We start from the raw sequence: 23,377 nt of genomic DNA on the forward strand, positions 1-23,377 counted from the left end.
TTGTACAAATAGACCTAGCACAATAATATTTTATCCAAGAAAAGATCTGAACCACAACACAAGGAGATAAGAGTGGGACTCTCTCTCCTCTATAAGATGAGTTGGCCTTGCTTGAACCAAAATAGAAAGGTCGAAATGAAACAAAAACAATTGAAGAATGAACAACTTTTCATATTTTCTTTGGGTTAAGACCCCAACTTGAGCAAGTTAAGTCCATTGCCACCTCTATTAATGATGCACTTGCAAAGAGGAGAAAAAGTTCTTGTTGTATCAAGACCCAACACTTTTTAGATGAAAAATAGACCTCATACCCACAATCTAAAAATTGAGATACGAATAATAAGTTTAAAATAAGTTTGGGAACGACCTTAACTTTAGAAACTTGAAAATCATTTGAAATATTTTTAAAAGTTTCAATGCTTTTGATTTCAAAATTGGTTTCACATAGAAATGTAAGAACTATAAAAAGGTTTAGTGAATTAGGATAGAAGAGATTCCAAAGGTGTCATATAAAATGAGACACCAAAATAAAGTATCTAAGAAAATGAACATGTGCATTCAGATGTATAGGGACTGACTCATGTCAGGACTTTCTAATTATGTTGAGTTTATTAACGATTATATTAGATATACTTTGATTTGTTTTCTTAAGTTAAAATCCGAAGTGTTTTCATGTTTTAAAGAATGTCATGAGCTTGTGAAAAATCAATTTCAAACTAATATTGTCACTTTTCAATCCAACTCAAGAGAAGAGTATTTATTCAACAACTTCAAAAATTATTTAAACAAAAACAATATTTTACACCAAAGATTTTATCCCAACACTTCACAACAAAATGGCTTGACAGAAAGAAAATATGATTTTGAGCCAAAGCTACGCTAATCGCAATATCTTTTAAACCAAATGTCTTCATCATCTTTGCAAAATATCTCTCTAATTGAAAAACTTTACCAAACCACTCTTTATTCAAGTAGATCAAGAGGTTTTTTATGTAAATGTTTTGTACTTCATAAAAAGAAGAATAAACTCTCTTAAATCCATCACATGTATGTTCTTTGGTTATGCAGAAAACAAAAAAAGATATGGATGTTACGATTTGCAAAATAACAAATTGTATATTTCAAGAAAAATAAATTTTCTTGAAAAAAATGGTTTTAATATGAACAAGCCTAAGGATGACTCAAAGTACTCTTTTTTATTTGAATTGTTACCAAAGAAAGATAAATGTAATGATGAATTAGAAAATGAGCATGATGAAATTATGCATACTGATGATTCTAGTGACTCTTTAAATGGTGATATGCTGAATCATGATATCCAAACTTATTATATAATAGTTTTTGAGAGTCTTTCGTGCTTGATAAGTATTCACAAAATCAATCATTTGAAGAACCTAGTGTTAAAAAACCCAATCGAACATCTAAGCCTCTTGATAGGTTTGTGTCCTATGAATCTTTTTCATCCAGGTATAGAGTTTGTCTTATGTTCATTCCTTTTATCAACCTTCAACCTACAATGAGGCCAAAGTTATTCCCAAATGAGTAAATGTCATGAACCTAGAGTTGAATAACCTTTAAAAAGTGAAAACTATATTCAATCTTTACCTATAAAAAAAGAGCTTATAAGATGTAAGTGAATTTATAAGGTTAAAATTAAGGAGGATAGATCCTTAGAAAGATCTAATGTTAGGCTAATCACCAAAAGTTACTCACAAGAGTATAAGATTGACTACGAGAAAATCTTTGCACCTATAGCTCACATAACTAGTGTAAAGACTCTAATCGCCTTAGCATCCATTAAAAAATGGCATATCTACCAACTAGATGTTAGGAATGCATTGAGAAAAGTTTTATATAGGCTTTAAGTAAGCTGTTAAAGCTTGTTTATGTTAAATTTGGATTATATTTATTGTTATACTAGCACTGTACTTTTGTCAAAGATACAAGTTCTAACATTGTTATTCTTTTATTATACATACATAAACGATATTATTATCACAAAAAATGACAAAAAAGATGAAATTAAATTAATTTTTAAAAAAATATTTTTAGTCTTATCTCAGGTTTTTGTCAAAGATTAAAATTTTTTTATTGTTTTTCTGTTATGTTTCTCTTAAGCATATTTAGATATTTAGTGAATGAAAACATTATTTTTTGTATTATTGTGCTATCTTGTGCTAACCCATTAGTGGCTATTGTGTGTATTTTTTGAACCTTTGTATTTGTCATTAATAGGCTTGTGTATTGTCCCTTGATGGATTAGTGTTTGGGAACATTTCTTTGATTCTTGTATACCCTTAGCGGTCTTATGACTGTATTCATCCTTGTTTCATTACACCATTGACAGCATTAAAATCAGAATCAGTTCCAACAGCACCACAATCATGTTCCACATATTGAAAATGGAGAGAGGACTGCATCATCACCACAATCAAGTTTTCTTAAACATGTTCGAACAATTTCACATGCACAAACCATCACCAATAGCAGATAGAAAGAGATCAAATTATTGCAACGGTGGTGATGGCACATGATCATCTGATACGGGTATATAAATGAACATGATCAACGGCACTGAGAAGATACTTCAGACCAACACTCTTACTGAATTAATGGCAATCCAAGAGCATGACTAATTCACCATGCACTCACCATGAACAAGCCTACCTAGCAAAATCTCGTCTAACAACAACTCAATTCCAGGCATACTCTTCGAACCAAATCTTGAGCCATCCAAATTCCAGCAGACAACTCTGATGTTTCACTAGAATAAAGATCTCCATAGATGGTGAAAAGAAAAATACAGCTGACTAAAGATTACTGAGAACACCCATATGTGCATGTGATCTCACTTTTTCTTCTATATCACCCCCCCCCCAACACACACACAAAGACAGAGTGAGGTAGGCAAGATGATCTTTTATTAAATCAAATAAGTTCAAATATTATTAGAAGCAATTCTACAAGACCAGCAACAAAAGGAAAAATGAAATGAAAACCCCATTCTTTATGAACCTGAAAAAAAATATAAAAATATAATAGTTACAAAAAGAACTAGCCTCAAATCCTTCGCTCTCATTGCCATGACAAAAGATGATGTAACCCAAACTTCCCTCTTTAGAGAAAAAAAATATAGAATACACTCAGAACGGCTATTTCCAGCCCAATATCATGAACATCTCTTACAACTTAAACCCCCTGATTCTGCAATAATTGAAAGTCAACCAATGGAGAGATTCCACTGGATTAAACCACAATGAATTGGCCTGCTAATAGGTAGAGACAATTTCAGAATGGAACAAAAGGGCTAAAAAAGAGGAAAGAAATGTTAGACCATGTCGACTACATAGAGAATCTGCTCTCCTGCAGCAGAACAGACACTAAATACTGACTGCTCCGCCTGAAAGGGTTTTAAGCCTGTGACAATCACTCCACTGCAATACCGCAACCACCACATGATAGGTCATTGTTTACTCTGCGCCTTTTTTTTTCTTTGACGGTTTAGGGACTAAAAGACTGATATATGATCTATCTGGGTCCTACATCTTCAACCCACTATGATTCGGTGACCACCCTAGCAGTCAAACCAACAGACCTTTGTGAGGTATCCAACTCAACTCTATTTCTCCACCAGAAACAATCCGACTAGCAAGAAGGCAAACAATACAAAAGTTTACAGTTGCAAGCACATCATGACCTGTTTTCTTTCTCCAGTTTCTCCTCTATCTCAGATTTTCTCTGCTCAGCATGCCGAGCAATCCCACTTGCACGTGCCTGGTACTGAAAGTCTAGGGACTGCATCAAACTCTGAAACCTTACTGGATCAGAACCTGACATCACTGATGATATTTAACAGAAGTTACACTACTTTCTGAGCCAGTCACAAAATATCATTAACAAAATGTCAGTGATTGTGTGTGGACGTATGCGCAGGATTGCGTATGTGTGATTGCATGATGCATAGTGCAAAAGACTCCTCCATGTGTTTGCATTTTGTGAGGCCTGAATCCCTAATAGGTGGAGAAAAAATTATATGAAAATTATTATTTTTAACACAAACAAATGACATCACCAGACAACTTTTGACTCAGTCTAGTCCCAACACCAGTCAAAGTGGCTTGACAAGACCAGAAAACAATATTAGGTCGACAATAGTCATTGATTTCCTTATTATATAAAAATTATTATTTTTAACACAAACAAATGACATCACCAGACTACTTTTGACTCAGTCTAGTCCCAACACCAGTCAAAGTGGCTTGACAAGACCAGAAAACAGTATTAGGTCAAGACAATAGACATTGATTTCCCTAACAGCTTTCCTTACCCCCTTTTTTTTAATTTATAACCCAAAGAAACCACATCCGACACGAAGACCTGGTCGTGCTGGCTCAGCCTGCCATACCCATGGTCGTCATGCCAGCAGCGTAAAATTCTGAGGCTAGGACCCCTGCCCCTGGGGCCTATGCTACACATTGGCTTGCGCAGAGGAGCGATGCCCATGAGAATCGAACCTTGACTGCCCGTCTAGCAGCTAAGGCCTCACCCCTTGATATGGCAATTGTGCAACCAGCAAGCCATAACCCCAGTGACTTGGTCAACGAACATCCTTGTGACTTTATTAAAGACCATCATGCAATCAAAAGCACAGCCTCAACAGCAAGAAAATTTTCATTTCCATACAGCATGAATCATAGACTTGGGAGAACATGATTAAGTATTTAAGTTTCCAACGGCATGAATGAAATCAATCATCAAGCACATCAAATTTTATTAAACTCTTAATAACGGTCTACCAAATCACATCAATTCTCCATTCTAGTATGTCTCCAATGACATGAATGAAATCAACCATCAAGCACATCAAGTCTTATTCAACTCTTAATCACGGTTGACCAAATCTTGTGAATTCTCCATTCTAAAATATGTACTTGCAACAACAAAATGCAAAGGTTATTTCCCACCCAAATCAAGTCTTATTCACCTATATCGTTCAAGGTTTATATCGGCAAGGGTACTTCTCGGAGAGATTTTCAAAAGTTGAAAAATCTCGGGAATTTAAAAAAAAAAAGATAAGAAAAAAGTAAGTTTTGCATTATTTTTCTTCCAAAAATACAAAGAAACAAGTTTTAAAGGTTTTAAAAATATAAAAGAAACAAAAAACTAGAAAATGCAAACTTCATATATAAAGAATGAGTTTTTCCCAAAAATATGGTTCGTCTTCTGGAAAATATTGCGAGATATTCTCTTTAATATCGGCTACCTTAAAATATTGGTATTTCTCGCAATATCTTCAAAATATCACCGATATTGGTGACGGTGAATCAAATAGAATGCCACTGAATTTCTAGATAATTGAGATAGCATTTAGGCTTAAGGTGGATTTTACCTTTGACAGTGTCTGAAAAGAAGACAAAGGGGTCAATGTCATCTATTGGCGATTGGAACTCTTCATCATCACTAAAATTATCATCAGAGTCTTCAGCATCTTCATCATCACGTGGGCGTGCACCCTTTGCCTGAAGTTCACAGATAGCAGTAAGAATGATCTAAGTGCAAAATAAAGCACCCATGTAACACAGAGAATACAAAGCACCAAAGGTGCATTCCTACTCTTCAATAAAATAGATGAATACAAGCAAAATAAGGCAAAAGGCAAAATGTTTACATGAGATGCAATTCAGGGAAAGCTAAATTTCTGAATTTACAACATAGCCAAGTTTTTTTTTCAAAAGTCCAGAATCCCTGCACACAAATGGACAAGCTCCTGTCAGATTGTCGATGGCAGCTCCTTGTTGACATGAACCAGCTAATCTCAGCCATGTTTACAACATTTAAGACTTGTATCTTTTGACTGGCAAAAACTCATCTACATCCCAAAGAATAGCACTACACAAGTAAAGACCGGACCGAATAAAATCTGGCCACCTCATAATGCAAATTGCTTACAATCTAAAGAAGATCTATGGAAAAAGAAAACTAGTCATAACCTGGGTTGCAATTGGATTGACATATTGGTGCCATTCCAATAAACAATTTATTTTTTATGATGGCAGAGACTAGAGCAATTTCAACAGATGCCAACAAAATACCTACATGTAAGAAAAGCTAATGCAGTAAAAGTTTTGACCAACAACTTGAGTTTGACACAATAAATTAACTTCCAAAGGAAATGAAATGCTAACTACATTTCCATATAAACCCTCAAGAAATCTAATATAGGCAATGTTCTCCAAGTGCGCTCAACTTCAGCCAAGAAAGATTGTATGCTATTATAAATGTAAGGTAGTATTTGAATTCCTTGGATCTGATTGGATCCGACACAGGGCCAAGCCAAATCCAAGCATTTTGTCACTGAGGCTCTGTTTGGGAGCCGGTGTTGAAGCGGAGATGAGAGGGGTGATGGAAGTGGAGACGAGAATAGGTAATGGGAGTGGAGTTGTCAACTATATCGTCGTGAGGATGTAGTTGAAATGGGAAGATGGGAGGCCATTGTTTATATATATATATATATATATATATATATATATATATATATATATATATATATATATATATATATATATATATATATATATATATATATATATATATATATAATGTTATGTACAGTATTGTAATAGGTAATGTCTTCAAGGGGCATTTTTGTCTTTTTCCTTTTTTGTAATAGGTTTTTCCCACTAGGTACAGTTTTATACTTTTCTTTACTTATTTCTTTTTCTCTTTTTTGTAATAGTGAAGGAGCTCTATGGTCTTTTGGACCATAGAGTCATTGGGAGCTCCAATGGTCATAAATATGATAGTTGGGGAGCTCCGGACGACTCTATTGGAAGCTCCCTTCTCTTTTGTGTAGCCTATTTAAAGGGACTTCTAGTCCCTATTCTTTTATGTTTTTCTTAAGCATTGCTTCTCAATAAACTTAATATTTTTTATATTGTGTTTAGTTTTTTCCACTTTGAAGTCTTTTGTATGCACTTTGTGTTTGTGTAGTGCCTTTGTATTGTCTCTTGGTGGACTTGTAATTGTACTTGTGCACTTTGTATTTTCGCATACTTCATTACATGGTATCAGAGCCATAGTGCTTTTGGATTTGCGGAGAGTGGTCATCAAGTGTTCGCGTATTCGTGGTGCTTGCGGTGACTAGTGGATTCTTGGGAGACCAAGTTAAAGCTCTTGAAGGAGACGATCGTGCCAAAGCCATATGTAACTATCAATCCAAAGTAGAACGTGAGAGTAATCATGCAAAAATTCTTGCATGGTTTATGAACAATGTTAACATCAAAACATGTAACATTGCTAAGTTTAGAAAAGCCAATGGAGCTTGGTCATTTATGAAAGGCATGTACACTCAAAAGAATCTTGTAAGATAATATTTCTTGCAAAAAAAAAATAGAACTACCAAGCAATGGGACATGAGTGTCTGAGACTACTTTAGTGCCTTATCCCCTCTATGGGATGTGTTGACACTTCTTGAACCCAAATGAGTTGCTATCGAAGATGTTGAACTAAGACGAGAGCAAATGGAGAAAGAACATTTTTTTCAACATGAAGACCTACAAGCCTCTAAGGAAAAAAATAACTTTAGTGGTCATAATAATTAGAGTTGAGGTAATTGATGTGATTTTGAAAATAATAATTTTAAACCAAGAACCACGCACCAAATAATAATTTTCAAACCAATTCTTGCACTCGTGTAGAGTGGCAAGTCAGATCGTCACCTCAAGGATCGAGATTAAGGCACACAATTTCACTTAAAAACTCACTTTATTAATACCTCCAAAAGAAAGAAAATTACATTATCTCTGGATTACAATGCAAATAAGAAAATACAAAAGCAAAAGTAAATCCTAATCTAAACTCGAGACCGCGCTTGTGCACAGCCAAGAAACCTCAATTGATATCCACCTTAGCCTGCCCTCCTCCTTGTCCAGTAGCACGCATTAGAAGAACTACCCGTCAAAGCAAAACTATACTACATCTATACTACCAATTAACATTATAACTAAATAACAAAATAAGAGTTAATCAACTAAATTGTTCTAATCTAAACTAGAAATAACATGAAACACAACAATTAACTAAAATAATAAATTATCTAAGTTACCACTAAAATAACTAAGCAAGACAAAAAAAACACTTAGAGAAACTACACTATAATTAATCTAATCTAACTTGATCAACTAAACCCCTCTAGTTTTCTAACAAAAACCAGAGCATAAACTATGCTAAAAACACTTAAATAAACTAGACAAAAATTCAGCAATATCAAGGCATAAACAAGAATGAATGAAAATTACTTAACTACCCTAAACTATGCAAACTAGATAAAAACGGCTAAGACATGGACTCTTCGGGTTGGACAGAGACAGACTATGGACAAGGTCAAAACAAATTAACAAGATGCCAAATTCGGCTGAGACCTAGCTTAAACCTTAAACTTACATGCCCAACTTACCCCTGGACTAAACTAAGTCAAACAACAACAGAAATGACGAAACTACCTCTACCATTATGAAATAAACACTGCATTTTGACAAAAAAACAGTTTTTGAAAAAAAGATGAAGGCACAGCCAAATCGACTCCGAATGAGATGGAACTTTCCAGAATTTAAGTCAACACCTTGACAAAACTAACGAAACTTACTTCAGGTCAAGACTCCATAGAAAACCACATAAAATGACAACTCGAAGTCTGATAAAATTTTGTAGATTTTCTGCAATTCCACTATTATTAACTATACTTTAATTATAATTAACACAATTAAAAATCTAATTAAACACAACTAATTCACACTAAATTAATGCTAAAACAGAAGCTTAACGACTGCTAATCTATTCTAAAACATGAAATAAATAAGGAAAATCAATTATACCACTGAAAACAAGTAAAACTAAATTATCTATACTAACTACAATATTGACAATAACCAAATACTAACAATTAAACGTTACCAACTAAACTACTTAAAGCAACTGAAGACTAATTAATTCAACAATTGAAACAAAGAGTAATGACAATGCAAAGCAATTAAATCAAAAAAAAGTAAACCATCTAAATTAATCTATTTAACTTAAGTTAATTAATATCTAAGAACCCCATGACTAGACTACTTAACTAACTTGAATTATTCAATTAAAGCAATTAACAAGAAAAAAAAAGAGAAAGTAACTATCTAAACCAAATCACGAGGCAAATTAGATTCCGAAAATACATTAGGACCAGGGAATACAGACAAAGGAATGAAGGAGTCCCAAGTGTATTTGGTTACATGGTATGCCCTAAATCACTGATCCGACTGCAGATCGAACTCTGGCATATGGCCCGTCGGGAAGCGCATGTTGACACGAACCTGTCGCTGCGAGAACTGTCTGAGACACCTCTCTGGCTGATAGTCGACACAAAAAAAGGGGCCAAGCAATCTGTAACGCTTGCTACGAGCATAAGTGTAGCAAGGAACTGATTCTCGTCTGCCGAAGTAATCCCAGAGGATCTCTTCCTGATGCAGACTCTCAATCAAGGTTCGATACTAAATAACAGACTTCGGCTTCTTGCTGCTGAATTTGAAGGAACTGGCCTTCGATGGAACATGTCGCAGGAACCACGACGGCAAGGCATACGTGCATCCTTCTACCAAAATAGTCTCTCCAAGGGCGAAACGAGTTAAGCCTTTGTAGAGAAAGGCTAGAGTTGCCATGGACACTGAAAGCTGACGGGTTTGCTTGCTTTCCCATCTTCGAAAGAGTTGGGCGACTCTGACATCAATGAAATTCTGGCCGTCTTGAAAGAATGCTAATCCCACTGTGCATAGGACCATAGCATGCTCGATTCTTTCTTTCGTTGTTCGGGACAAAGTGTCAACTTCCTCGTAGGCTCCATACTTGCGGTAGAGTCCAAACAGATCGATGAACTGGCTTCCGTTGATCTCAGTGAAAGGCCAAGATCTGCTCCCTGTAACCTTGGCTAATGCTTCTCGAACATCTATCCCCTTGACGTTGATCAAGAACTGTTGCTCGACCGGATCGTCTGGCTGACAAGCTGGCTCTGGCAATCCCATGATGTCACTGAACTCATCCATTAGCAGAGTCATCTCTCCCCAGGGAAACCAAAACGTGCAGGTACGTGGATTCCACCGTTCTGCCATAGCTTGAATCAAAGTGTCGTTGATGGTTCGCTTGCCTACTGCTGATGCCGTCTCCAATCCACAATCATCCAAGTGGTCTGGGAACATACACGAGAAGGTGGTGAACCAAGAATAATATCACCGAGGGAAGAAGGAATGAGATTGGATAACCCAATGATCCGCAGTTCCATCCCTTATTTGATAGAAGACGTGATCTCTGAGAAAGATAGCATCGGAGGAATTGGATGCCATTGGAATGATACTGAGGCAAAGAAGAAGAGAATTAGATAGAATGCAGGACTTACGGATAAACTCTTGATGAAAGAAGAGGATAAATCCTAGAAAATTTTGAAAGATCAAGGGAATTTAGAAAAAAGGATTTCCAGGGTTTTTTAAAGAAAAGTTTGACACCAAAGAGAAAATAACGTAGGTAAAGGAAAAATACACACATGGGGTTTTAGAAAATAAAGGAAAATTTTGAATAATACGCCCAGGGTTTTGAAAAAGGTTTGATATATATATAGGAGAATACAAGAAAATATCGTATAATCAAAGCCGCACAAACAAAGATGCGCACACAGCACTCCCTAAAAGACTGACCCTAAATGCAATATTTTGAAATGGCTTGTAGGACCTTAATCCTAACTCTATGGTTCAGATCATCTGATTCCAATCAAGGTATGCCGATATACTCAAGCCAAAGCTCGAAGTACATGCATAGAAATAATTCTTCGGTTCTAAGGTAAAGGCTTCCCAACATCTTTGAGCACCTACCGATATACCTCGGACTATGGCCCTTAGGTACGTGGCAGGGGGGCGCGAACCCAAATAAGTGACCCAGTTGTGAGGCTCTCTCCCGAACTATGGTTTAGTGAGACAGCCCAGCAACGTGAAGACCGGGACAATATAGGTAGGGATGTTTTCAAAAATATGATCAACATGCAAATAAAACTAGAGAGTTCTAATGCAAGTCCTAAAGAGATAAAATTTAAATGAATAGAATCATACACTTGCATACATTATTTGCATTCAATCCCTAAAATTGAGGAGAGTTGTATTTCAGACCTAAGTCTAATGTGAACATGGAATAATCTCCTCAATATGGTCCTACCAAACCATACTTAGATCCTATATGCAATGATGTCACCTTAGGACAGAGTTTAGGCTCCTAAGGATTGCATGGAAATGTAGCTGACATCGAAAGAATAAAAACTTAGATAATATCAAAGCAAAGAAAAAAAGGCATAGATCCGACCCAACGAAGACGGGTTGTAAACACCCCAAATTTTTCAAAATGTTGTAAATATTCCCTTTTTGCCCTTTGCCCCCATTTTCTAGGTGATTGAGTCAATTTTAAAATGCCAGTTTATTTCTCAAATTTTACCGAAATTAAATCATTTTATACATCTGACCCAATTTCAGATCCGGATCCATTGTCAAGATCTCCCCAATCAGAATTTCTTTCAAAAGCCTAACCATCAATTCTGCCCTGCAGAGAGCGTTAGTGACATTCAAGAGAGCACTTACATCCTTACATGGTTCAGACGAGGTCCAGAAAGAAGACCGCACCAGTCCCGCTTATCAGCTCTCTGTCAGCTTCAGTACGAGAAATGGCCTCTTCACAATCTGCTGGAAACGGAAGTCAGCAAGCTAATGACGACATCAACCCACAGATGTACTCGTTGTTCCGAAAAATGCTGAGCAGGGTATTGTCCGAGGAAACAGGGGCCGGTTCAGGAAAAGCCCGCAGTAAGAAAAAGGTTAAAAGCCGAACAACAAAGAATTCTATTTTGAAATTGTGGCACAAAACTTTCTAAAACTTAATTAACTAAATTAGAAAGTAAATATTAAAGAAAAATGGAAACTACCTAAGCACACACTACTTACCAATTAAAAGGCAGGATTTCTAATTTAGCACTTTCCTAAAACTAATTGCACAACCATAGCAAATTAGCAACTAATCTAAGCTACTACAGAAAGAAGTCTTAATTACCTTAATAGAATTAAACTAAGACAAGAAACAATTTTAACTATAAAAAGACAAACACGATTTTTGCAAAGGCTATTTTTAACTCAGGAAAAAAAAAAAGAATAAAAAAGTGACTGATAAAACCGACTCAATAAATAAATAAAAAACGTAAACACGACTCTCTTGAATCCTAAGAAAACACAGAAACAAAAATCACCAAAAATTCGAAGTATTCTGTCCTGGAAAAATCGAAGATCAGCGTCGGGTCGGACCTTGATTCTGCAGAAACTGATTCTACGAAATTAAGACAAAACCCTGATAAAATGTTAATATCTTTCGAACAACTGATCCAATTGATCCCAAATTTGAACTGTAAATTCTAGACATATATCAGACTACTCTCCAAATTTCAGCCCAAAATGAACTCGGGATTGGTGTGGAGAAGCAAAACAATTTACAGTTCTGTTTCAGGCATGTCGCCTGACAGGTTCTGGATAGATCTGGTTCTTGAATCCACCACCGATAATCCGACCAAAGAAACAACTCAAAATGTATTTTTCCTATAAATTAGACAAATTAAACTGCTAGAAAAAATAAAACAAAAATTAATCACAACAGAAAGAAGGCCAAAATGATTTTTGAAAACAGTGCAGAAATCGAATTATACAGAAATCTAATAATGCAGAAATCAACACTCTATTATGAAAGAAAGAAACGAATTTTCCTTTTTTTAAAAACACCTAAACCATATAAAAACGTGATAAAAGATCTAATCCTATATATCTAAACTATGATGCAACAGAATAAATAAATATGCATAACTTTAATTAGACTCAATCTTAATCTACAAGCAATGGGTGAGAAAGCGCACCTCAAGGGTTGCTCGACGAGTTTGGGAAAGAAAAGAGTGATCCAAGGCTTCAAAAATCACGCCACACGTGTTTTAGATCTCCTGCTACACGTGTTACCTTGCTGGATCTGAGGCTGGACCCGAATCAACGAGGAGGGAGATCAATGGAGAAGCATAGAGGGTCGGCGGTTACAAAGGAAGAAGATTCTCAGCCGCCGACTATGGAAGTAGATGGCCTTCGCACACCAAATCCAAACAAGAAGCTCCAGCCACTTCGATCTGCAATAAAAACACAGCAAAGCAAATAAAACTACAGAGAAAACACAAAGAAAAACAAGAAAGAAAAGAAAAGAGAAGAAGAAACGGGAAAGAGAAAGAGAATGGCAATGGAGAGGAAGAAGAAGAAGAAAGGGAGGGAGGCGTGTTTCCCTAGGCCTGGACGGATTTCCAAATGACTAAAATTAGGTTTTATATTACATATTTTATAAAAAATCTAAAACATGCTTAGGTTAGAAACTATTTCGAAAAACTACCTAAATTCTAGAAATTAGCAACTTACCTCTAGCCGTTACTTTTAGAGGGGGTTTTCTAAAAAATTTCACCTTGGATCTTTGGATTTAGGATTTGATTGACTTTAGCTCTAGTCCAAGATGGAGACTTTGGATCGGATCTGGATCCAAACCACCTCAAAAACTAATCCAATTTCTTTGAAATAGCTCTATCTAATTTTAAACCGATTTTGCATGAAATTCGAATTGTAGCTTCTTTGTACTTAAAACAACACAAACATAGTTATTTATCCTATAAAAGCACATATAAATGCATGAATTTATGATAAATATGATATGCATTTCATGCATTATCAGTAATAACTATAGCGGTGGTAAAAAAAATATTTGTCAATATAGTAATGAGTCTGGTCACATTAAACCTGTTCGCCAAAGCTAAAGAACAAGGTGCCTTTCATTGAAGAATCCACACCCAAGAGGGATCAGTCAAGCAAAAGAGGTGAAAACTCGAAAGACACATTCTCTCTTTCTCAACTATCAGAGGCACTTCAACAAATACTCAAATCTAAATCCGATGTTGCTATTGCTTTTTCTTCCTCTACAGGTATGTGTTTTTTTTTCTTGACTCGAGAACTTCTTTTCATATGACCCCTCATGAGAACTCGCTTTTCAACATATGCACCAACTCAAATTTACCCAATGTTTCAACCGTCGATGGGACTTCCTTAAAAATTAAAAGCATTAGGACTTTAAATTCAAAAACTTTTCAAAAATTCTTTGTTCCAAAAATTAGAGTTGTTCCTAAACTTAACTTAAATCTTTTCTTCGATATCTCAAATTTCCGATCATAGATGTAAAATCTCTTTCTCATTAAAAGGTTACACCGTGCAAGTCTTCGGACCGAGAAACAGATTGGGAAAGGCCATAGAAGAAGAGATTTTTACTACATGGATTTTTTGTTTCTTACTTCTAAGTTATTTTGTAATTATGTCCAAGAAAAGGATATTCAAATATGGCATAAAAGACTTGGCCATCCTAGTTTTTCCAAGATATATTTGTTTTCATTTGTGGAGACTTACTGGAATGAAAAGATATTATTTCTAAAGATTGTATCTTTGGGAAGATGAAATCTATACATTTTCCTCTTAGAACTTTTATTTTAAAAAGACCTTTTGAGTTGGTGCACTCAGATGTATGAGGACGCTCTCCGGTCAAATCAATGGGTGGTTACTCTTATTATGTTGTTTTCATTGATGACTTCACAAGATGTGCACAGGTCAACTTCCTTAATTTAAAATCAGATGTTTTTTCTTTCTTTGAAGAATTCCACATGATAGTCAAAAATCAATTTCAAGGTGATATTTCTATTCTTAGATCCGACTTGAATGGAGAATATATATCAAATGAATTTCAAAATTATTTGAAAAAAAAATAGTATTTGTCATCAAAGATCTTTTCCTAAAACTCCTGAACAAAATGGGTTGGCAGAAAGAAAACATAGACATATCATGAAAACCGTTCGAACTTTATTTGTAAAAATGTTCCTAAGAAGTTTTGGGCTGAAGCCGTTTTGACTTCAACATATTTAATAAATAGAATGCCTTCTTCGCAAAATATTTCTTCATTTGAAAATTTGTTCAAAATGTCACCAAATTTCAAAAGATTAAGTATTTTTTGTTGTAAATGCTTTGTACTTTTACACAAAAATGATAAACTACCTCTGATCAGACTACACAAACACAGTATATTGGCAGATCTGATCAGGTTTGCTAATATGCTAAAATCAGCAAAATCTGATCAGATCAAATCTAATCCAATCAATATTTTTTTTCCAGAACATAAAGAGTCATCAAATATCAAGATCGACTAGGGCAATATATATATATATATATATATATATTCTGCATGCAAGGCTACAAAAAAAAATGGTTGACAACATATATCTCACAAGAAAAAATCGATGGCATGCTCATATCAAATCAAGAAAATCAACATCAAAACATAGATATTTCAAGATTTGATACACTAGGGAAATCAAAATCTCAAGAAATACATGAAATTGTCACTTAATACATGTATATATACATATTTTGGAATCAGATTTTCCTTTTCCATCTAAACCTACACACAAAATTAATTTATACGGGATGAAAACTCGTACCTTAATCGTAGAGTAGAAAGATAGGAAAAATCGACGAATGTATGGTGAGAAAACTGGATTTTCTTCTTTTTCTTTCCTTTCTCTCTTCCTTCTCTCTTCTCTTTCCTTTTTTTCTTTTCTTTCTTTTCCCTCTTTTCTTTCTCTCTCTCCCACACGAGTTTGGGTGTCCTCTTTTTTTTCTCACTTTCTCTCTAACTCTCTCCCTCTCTCTCAAGAATCACGATTTCTAGAGAGAGGAGACCAACCGCCTTTTTATATCTTGTGTTTATATTTTATTTTATTTAATAAGTTTTTTAATTAGGACTTATCTAGAGGGTGGTGTCCCCTCTAGGTGGCTTAGCAAGAGTAGAGTTCTACTTCATGTAGAACTCTATATTATCCTCTAATTTATCCTTTTTATTAATTATTTTAAATTATTTATTTCTTATTTAATTATTAATATAATATTCTAAGAATATTTCAAAGGGTGTCGACCCCTCTAGAAGTCTCCCTAGAGTAGAGTTCTACACTAGGTAGAACTCTACCTACCCAATTTAATTTGATTTTAAATTTTTAAATTAGCCATATATAGATTTTGAATCTACATTCGAATTTAAGATCCAAAATCCATATGGATCCTACCCGGACCAGATCCTAGTTAATATGGGTCTTGGATTGGGTTTAGATCCATATTAGCTTGGATCAAACAAAGTGGATCAAGTCTAATCCAATCCATAAAAAGACAAAAATAGAGGCGGGTCATTTTTTGAAAAATGTGATTTTTGGGCCAACCATAACCCGATTTCAGAAAAACAGGACACCAACGTGCTCAGAATTACGAGGCACATCTAACGATATACATATGTGATTTTTGCCTTAGAATTTTGCCTAAATTTAACCTGAATTTCGCTTGATTTTCGCTCGAATTTAAAAGTTAAAAAAACAAACATTTTCTCAAATTATATTTAGCTCAACAAGGTCTTGTCAGTGGGCTCTGGGCCACACCAAGACCCAGCTGACATCACCTGTATTTAAATATATTTTCCATGATTTTTATCAACTTAATTTAAAAATCATAATTTTTGAATTTAAAAATACGTGATATTACACTATGGTCTTTTGGACCAATTTAAAGGGACTTCTAGTCCCTATTCTTTTATGCTATTGCTCCTCAATAAAGTTAATATTTTTATGTTCTCGTGTTAATCTTTTGACTCTTTGAAGTCTTTTGTATGCATTTTGTGTTTGTGTAGTGCCTTAGTGCCTTTGTATAGTCCCTTGGTGGACTTGTAATTGTGCTTCTGCACTTTGTATTTGTATTTCTGCATACTTCATTACAGCCATCACCTCTCCCACATCCACTCTCATCTCCTAAATCTGGGCTCCCAAACAGCTGCGGGGTAGCGGATTCAGTGAATCCCATCTACCAGCTCCCAAGTGAGGCTAAATTATCACCACTTTTTAGGGATCCAGGATTCCCTTCTAATCCTAAACTCATATATCTCTAGCCCACCTACACCCCCTCACCTTCCCCCCCCCCCCCCCAAACGTCTCACAACTCTGACGAGATACAAGAATGTGAAGTAGTCGTATCTAAAATCCAGCCCCAGGGATTTGAGCTGTGAGGCATTCAAACATCCCTTAATAAGCACATGCAAGAAGCACCCAAAAAAAAGGTGTAGCTTTCTTCAGGAAAAAAAAAGAAAAAAACACTGGCACATGTGGATGTTGCAATACCATACAGCAGTAACTCTATTGATATGAAGATATTAAAAGTTTTATTTATTCTAATATGACAATCCAATAATGTGTTTCGGAATATAGAGTAAAATGGAGAAAGAGGTAGCTTCCCATTCTCACGTAATAAAAAGACCCAACTTAGCTTGTCACGGAGAAAAAACAAATAGAGATGAGAAGATTCATAATATTAAGGGTTTCTCTACATCGTAGCCTTATATTTTAATACCTAAATATTTTCCCTTGTCCGTACCTTTTTTTATACAATTTGACCATGATTTTGGCATCCAAACATGGTGCAAAATGGGTGAATGGGATAATACTGAAATAACTCATAATATTGTTAAATAAATATTAGGGTCCACTGATGTGCTCTAAAACAAGGCCAAAGAAAGTGAAAAAGAACAAAAAAAAGAAGAAAAGAACTAATATCCCCCCCCCCCCTACAACATATAAATATGAATAAAGTAAAAAATTTTTGCTAAAATTATCCAACCTATTGGCATTTACCAACAAGGAAAATCTAAGCAACTATTTTCCATGTTATAAAGTAAGATCATGTCACCCGCCACTAAAACTCTGCATTTTTTCCAAGGAATTATTTATGTAACACATCACTGATTGACTCAAACTGTTTCATGCATGAGAGGAATACAGCCAACAAAAAAATATTTTATGTATGATGCAACAACATTTTCTTTTCTAGGAGTGGCCAAACATAACTTTTGCAATCACAACACATGAATGCAATGGCGTGGCACAAAGGGATAGTGACATTGGAGCACAACAATTGTTCTTAAAAGGCTCACAAACCTGAGCAACTAGCTTCTGAAGGTGAAGACTGTCGACAGCATCACCATCCTCAGAATCATCACCCATTTCTCTATCAGATACATCATCTTCTTCATCCTCTTCACTTTGAAAACCATCCATATCATCATCATCCTCTTCCTCTTTTGCAGCCACTGTTACCAATTTAAACAAACCAAAAGACAACATAAGAAAAAGGTAATGATAAGTGCTTTAGAATCAATAATTAAGACAATTACTTCAATAACTACAGGCATCACATGCAGACATCATGAACAGAAATGGCCACTGAACAAAGAAGTACCTGCAACTTGATCCTTGTAAGCAACAAGTAGATCAAGGGTTGCTCTGAACACGCGCCTGAAGGACTCATCAGGTAAATGATCCGGTGGAAGTGCAAGAAGGGATGTTAATCCCAAGCAACAAACCTTCTTATCATGCTCCCTATTATCAAGTAAAGACTTTGAGATTAGTAGAATTTTCTCTTTACAAAGGAAATAACGAAAAGTGAAAGAAAAATTTTAGGTGAACCTCTTAAAATTCACAGGTGTGCCACTTTTTTTAACTTCCTGCAGCATCTGGAACCAGAGACTGAAAACATCAGCGGCAACCCCAAGTTTGTGTAAGATGCTCAGTGTTAAAGCCGCATTATAGTAAAGGGAATTGGCAACCTGAAAATTTGAGCAGTGGTAGATACACCAGTAAATTATTCACCACATGGAGAACCTCACATCTACCAGGAATTAAAATAGACCCCGCTTATATATGAAGAAGATAATATAGAATTCAATCATCCAAAATCTCTAAGACAAGTGTCATGCCATTCAACAAAATCCAGGTTAGGTTCACTAATGAAGCACCATTTTCAATATAGAATTCAATCATCCAAAATCTCAAAGATAAGCATCATGCCAGTCAACAAAATCCAGGTTAGGTTCACTAATGAAGAACCAAAAACATAACATTAGCTGATAAACTGTCACATAGGTGCGGGTGCGGGTGCGGGTGCAGGTGCGGGTGGGGCACTTTAAAAAAACTTTGGTGCAGGGGTGTGGGGAGGGTATATATATAATTTTTAACAGTTTTAAGTTAACATTTCGTGTATGTGTGTACAATTTATATTTATATATATATATATATATATATATATATATATATATAATATATAGATAAAAATGGACTTGATTAGGGTTAACTGAATCTACTTTTGGATAGAAATGGACCTCAGTGTGGTTGACTTCACCTAACACAAAGGAAGTTGTGTCCAAGTGTCGCACCCACTTGAGTGCAAGTGCGACGCGGGTGCGGTGCCCCCATAGAAGAGTCCATGTTACAATGCAAAGCCATGTATTTGCTAAAGCACAATTCCTCCAAAACATACACAAACACATCATGCATAACATATTATATGGCATAATTGAGGAATGTCATATAAAAAGACACTACATCCGGCAAATGAACGTATCTTAAGCCGTTATACATGAATTACTTATTAATTTGGTCTCGTTAAATCCGTAAAAAAAATCATATATGGAGGTATTTTTTGCTTAATCTGAACTTTTACATGTGTTTATACGAGCAAGGTATATATATATATAGAGAGAGAGAGAGCTTAGTTGTCAAAGCGGCGCCTAGGCCGCTTGGGTGGGCTAGCCACAAGGCCACCACCTAGGCTTATGAGTCTAGGCGGTAGGGCCCTGTTTTTCTGCCTAGGCCGCCTACTAGGAAGCACCTAGGCTATCCCCGCCTATGCTGCAGGGACATAGTTGTCTTTTTTTTCTTTTCTTTTTCTCCTTCCTTTCTTTCTTTTACTTCTCTCCCATCCCAAACCCTTTCTTTTTTTCTTTTTTTCTCTCCATTCCTTCTTCTTTTCCTTCATCTTTCTCTTTTCTTTTTTACCTTCTTATTTTTTCCTTTTTCTTCTCCTCCTTTTGCACCTCCACCTTTTTTTCTTCATCTTCCTTTTTCTTCTTCTTTTCCTTCATTTGTCCTCTTTTCTTTTTTCCTTCTTTTTCCCGTATCTTTTTTTCTTTTATGTTCTTCTTCCTCCTCTCGCCCCTCCTCCACTCTCTTCTTCTTTTTCTTTATTCCTTTCCCCCCTTTTTTCTTTTTTCCTTCTTTTTTTATTTTTATATTTACATGTATGCCTGTGTTTTCACATATATGTGTGTGTTGTATATCTCATATATACTATGTCATATAGGTGCGGGTGTGGATGCACTATATATATATATAATTTTTAACACCACCCCTTTACCCCTTCTCGAGGTACGCCATGCTCAAGCCCCGTCCCTCTTTACCCCTTCTCGAGGTACCCATTCTTTTTTTTTTAATTGTGGGGGCGAGGGGCTCGAAGTACCCATTCTTTTTTTTAATGGGAGGGGGGGCCTCGAGGTACCTCATTCTTGAGCCCCATCCTTTTTTTTAATAGAAGTTGACCGAGTCTATTTTGGTCAAAGATAACCCTGGGTGCGGATTGACCACACCGGGTGCCGCACCCACACCGGTGTCGCATCAACGCGGGTGCGGGTGCGGCGGCCTCTTTGGCGAGTCCCTATGACATAGTATATATATAATACAATTTTATGAATTTTACGATATGTTACACTTACACACTTATACTTCATTCTTAGTTAAAATCATATGATTTTTACTAAATTTAACTATTTAAATTGAATATTTCTACTTTTCTTTATGTTTTTTGTCCTTTTAGGGGTCTTACGCCCCGACGCCGCCTAGAGCTTCTGACAACTAGGAGAGAGTTTTAAAAGAAAAAAAAAGTATATAGAGACACAAATTATGCATGGACATACAAAATATATAATTTTAGTGCATGATGCATTGTAATGGAATAGGGAAAGGAGCCCACTTACCAACAAAAATGATAAACTCTTTCCTTGTGCCATTCCTTGTGCCTTCTTAGGTTATGCAGATAATAAAAAAGACTATAGGTGTTTGTCAAATTATCTAAGATATCATATTCCTTGCACTATTTCCTTATCTAATGATATGACTTCCTTATCTATTAATTTGGCTAAGAGAACATTATCCTTTTTTGCAAATATGACTTCAAGCGCGAGCATTGCACCATCTAAGATATCATTATCCTTTTTTGCAGAAAGTATGTCATTATCTAAGATATCAAGCACTATTTCCAAATCTAAACCCAAAGGTGCACAACTAAGAGCTTCATTGCCTCCAATAATCACGCGTACAAATGAGGTTGAAGAGGATACAAATCAATTCAACAGAGCTAGTAAAACTAGTGCAGATATACAAGAGCAATCATCAGTTCCTCAATGCCGGATTGATCATTTTTTTAGCAAGAGACCTAGGCAAGGTATGTTGATCTTGATCATGTGTTTTTTGTTTTTACTTTCTTTTATATATGTATTTTTTATATTTTAAATTAAGGTTTTTTAATATTATAATTTTTTAACATATTCATTATAGAAAATGAAGGAAAAGGCAGAAGGCATGGTCATGGAGAACAAGAAGGACGTGATGATGAAGAAAGTTCTCGATCTATCGCTGACCTGAAGAGGAATAGAAAGATGATAGATTATTGATAATGAAATGAACTCTTGAATTCTTAATTATTCTTTTGATGATATAGTTAGAGTAGTCCAATTTATAAACTTTTGTGTTACTTTTTTTCATGGTCTTGTAATATTTTGTTGGTTTGATATGTACTTTTTATTTTGAAGCTTGCATGATGAAGTGAAGTAGTGAATTATATTAATTTTAAGTTTACACTTTACAGTTTCGAACTTTATAGCTTATAATTTACAGTGTAGAACTTTATAGCTTAAAAATTTAATCATATCTCTATGTAATCTTTGAGTTTATTGATTTCTCATTTTCTACGTTGCAGAGATCACAAGATTTACAACAATCAAGTTATTTGATTCTTTCGTTGAAAAAGGTACGTTTTTTAATCAAATTTATTAGTTTTCTTAATGCATTATTTACTTCTTGCATGCATTTGTTAAATGATTGCAACAGGAATGTGAATTATGATCTTCTCTTGATGTATTATTTTTTAAATGCTAGAAAGTTGCAATATGATGCATTTGTTAGATAATTGCAATTTATATTATTTATTATCATAGATACATGTTTTATTTGTCAATGATGACATAAATTTTATTTTTTGATAAAATAAAAATATATAATTACATTTTCGATTCCCACTCGAATCCTAGATCGCCTCCTTCTTCGCTTCATTGGTCGCTTCCGAGACGCTTCCTGGTTCGCTCCTAAGTTGTCTTGCGCTTCCCGCTTCCTAAAATTTTAGAAGTGTCTCGCTTCTCACTTCTGCTTCCCATATCGCTTCCCGCACCCACTTCCTCGACTGGCAACTCTGCCCACACACCTCACAAGAGGCACAAACACAAGCCACTATGGGCACAAGCACAAGAGGCACTAAGTGCCAAAGAGAGCACACACAAACACTCTTAAAAATTAATATTTTATTAATAAACAAATGCACAAAGAATGCATGCTATTACAAGGGACTTATACAAAATAGAGGAGATCTAGCTGTTAGAGCATCCTAACGGTTGGTTGGCCAATCCGATTGAATGGCAAAAATGCCCTTTGAAGGACATTAAAAATACAAAAATAAAATAAAAATATATATTTTTATCTTACTACAATCTAATATGTATATATATACCAAATACAGATATGCATACATATGCATAGTATATGTACATACATATATATATATGACGTATATATAGATACATATTAACACCCTTCTCCCTCAAACTCCAGAGAGTTTGACAAGAAGAAAGTAGAATCTAGAAGAGAAGGGCCTTGGTGAAGAAGTCATTCAATTGATACTAGGATGTCGCATATGGCAATGAAATGGTCTTCTTCAAAAACTCCTCACGATAGTAGTGACAATCCATCTCTATATGCTTGGTTCTTTAGTGAGATGTATGATTGTCTGCGATATAAATTATGCTTTTGTTATCACAACATAATCTTGAGGGTTATGTTATGTGAACTTCAAAGTCTTCCAACAGTTGCATCAACTACACAAGTTCGGAAGTAGTAGTCGTCATAACCTGATATTCTGCTTCTGTTGAAGATAGAGACACCTTTTGTTGTTTCTTGTATTTCCACGATATCAAGGAGTCACCTAGAAAGACACAAAAACTTGTGGTTGAGCGACAGTCATTTACATCCCCTCCCTAATCAAAATCTGAATAAGCAATTTCTTTTATTAGAGAA

General features: G+C 35.3%; 1 protein-coding gene across 1 annotated transcript in view; it reads right to left on the minus strand.

The window, feature by feature from the left end:
- Window positions 1-2,937: 2,937 nt before the first annotated feature.
- LOC149811607 (importin beta-like SAD2) overlaps window positions 2,938-23,377 on the minus strand; it is a 58,297-nt gene continuing 37,857 nt past the window's right edge. Inside the window, exons 5-9 of the mRNA XM_089992882.1 lie at window positions 18,668-18,807; window positions 18,441-18,580; window positions 18,140-18,291; window positions 5,390-5,519; window positions 2,938-3,830 (exon numbers count right to left, since the gene is read on the minus strand). Coding sequence (XP_089849008.1) covers window positions 3,691-3,830; window positions 5,390-5,519; window positions 18,140-18,291; window positions 18,441-18,580; window positions 18,668-18,807 — 702 coding nt within the window. The 3' untranslated portion in view covers window positions 2,938-3,690. The remainder of the gene's footprint in view (window positions 3,831-5,389; window positions 5,520-18,139; window positions 18,292-18,440; window positions 18,581-18,667; window positions 18,808-23,377) is intronic.

Source organism: Nuphar pumila, chromosome 17 (assembly GCF_984573655.1).
Source record: "Nuphar pumila chromosome 17, dmNupPumi1.hap1.1, whole genome shotgun sequence".
Lineage (NCBI taxonomy): Eukaryota > Viridiplantae > Streptophyta > Magnoliopsida > Nymphaeales > Nymphaeaceae > Nuphar > Nuphar pumila.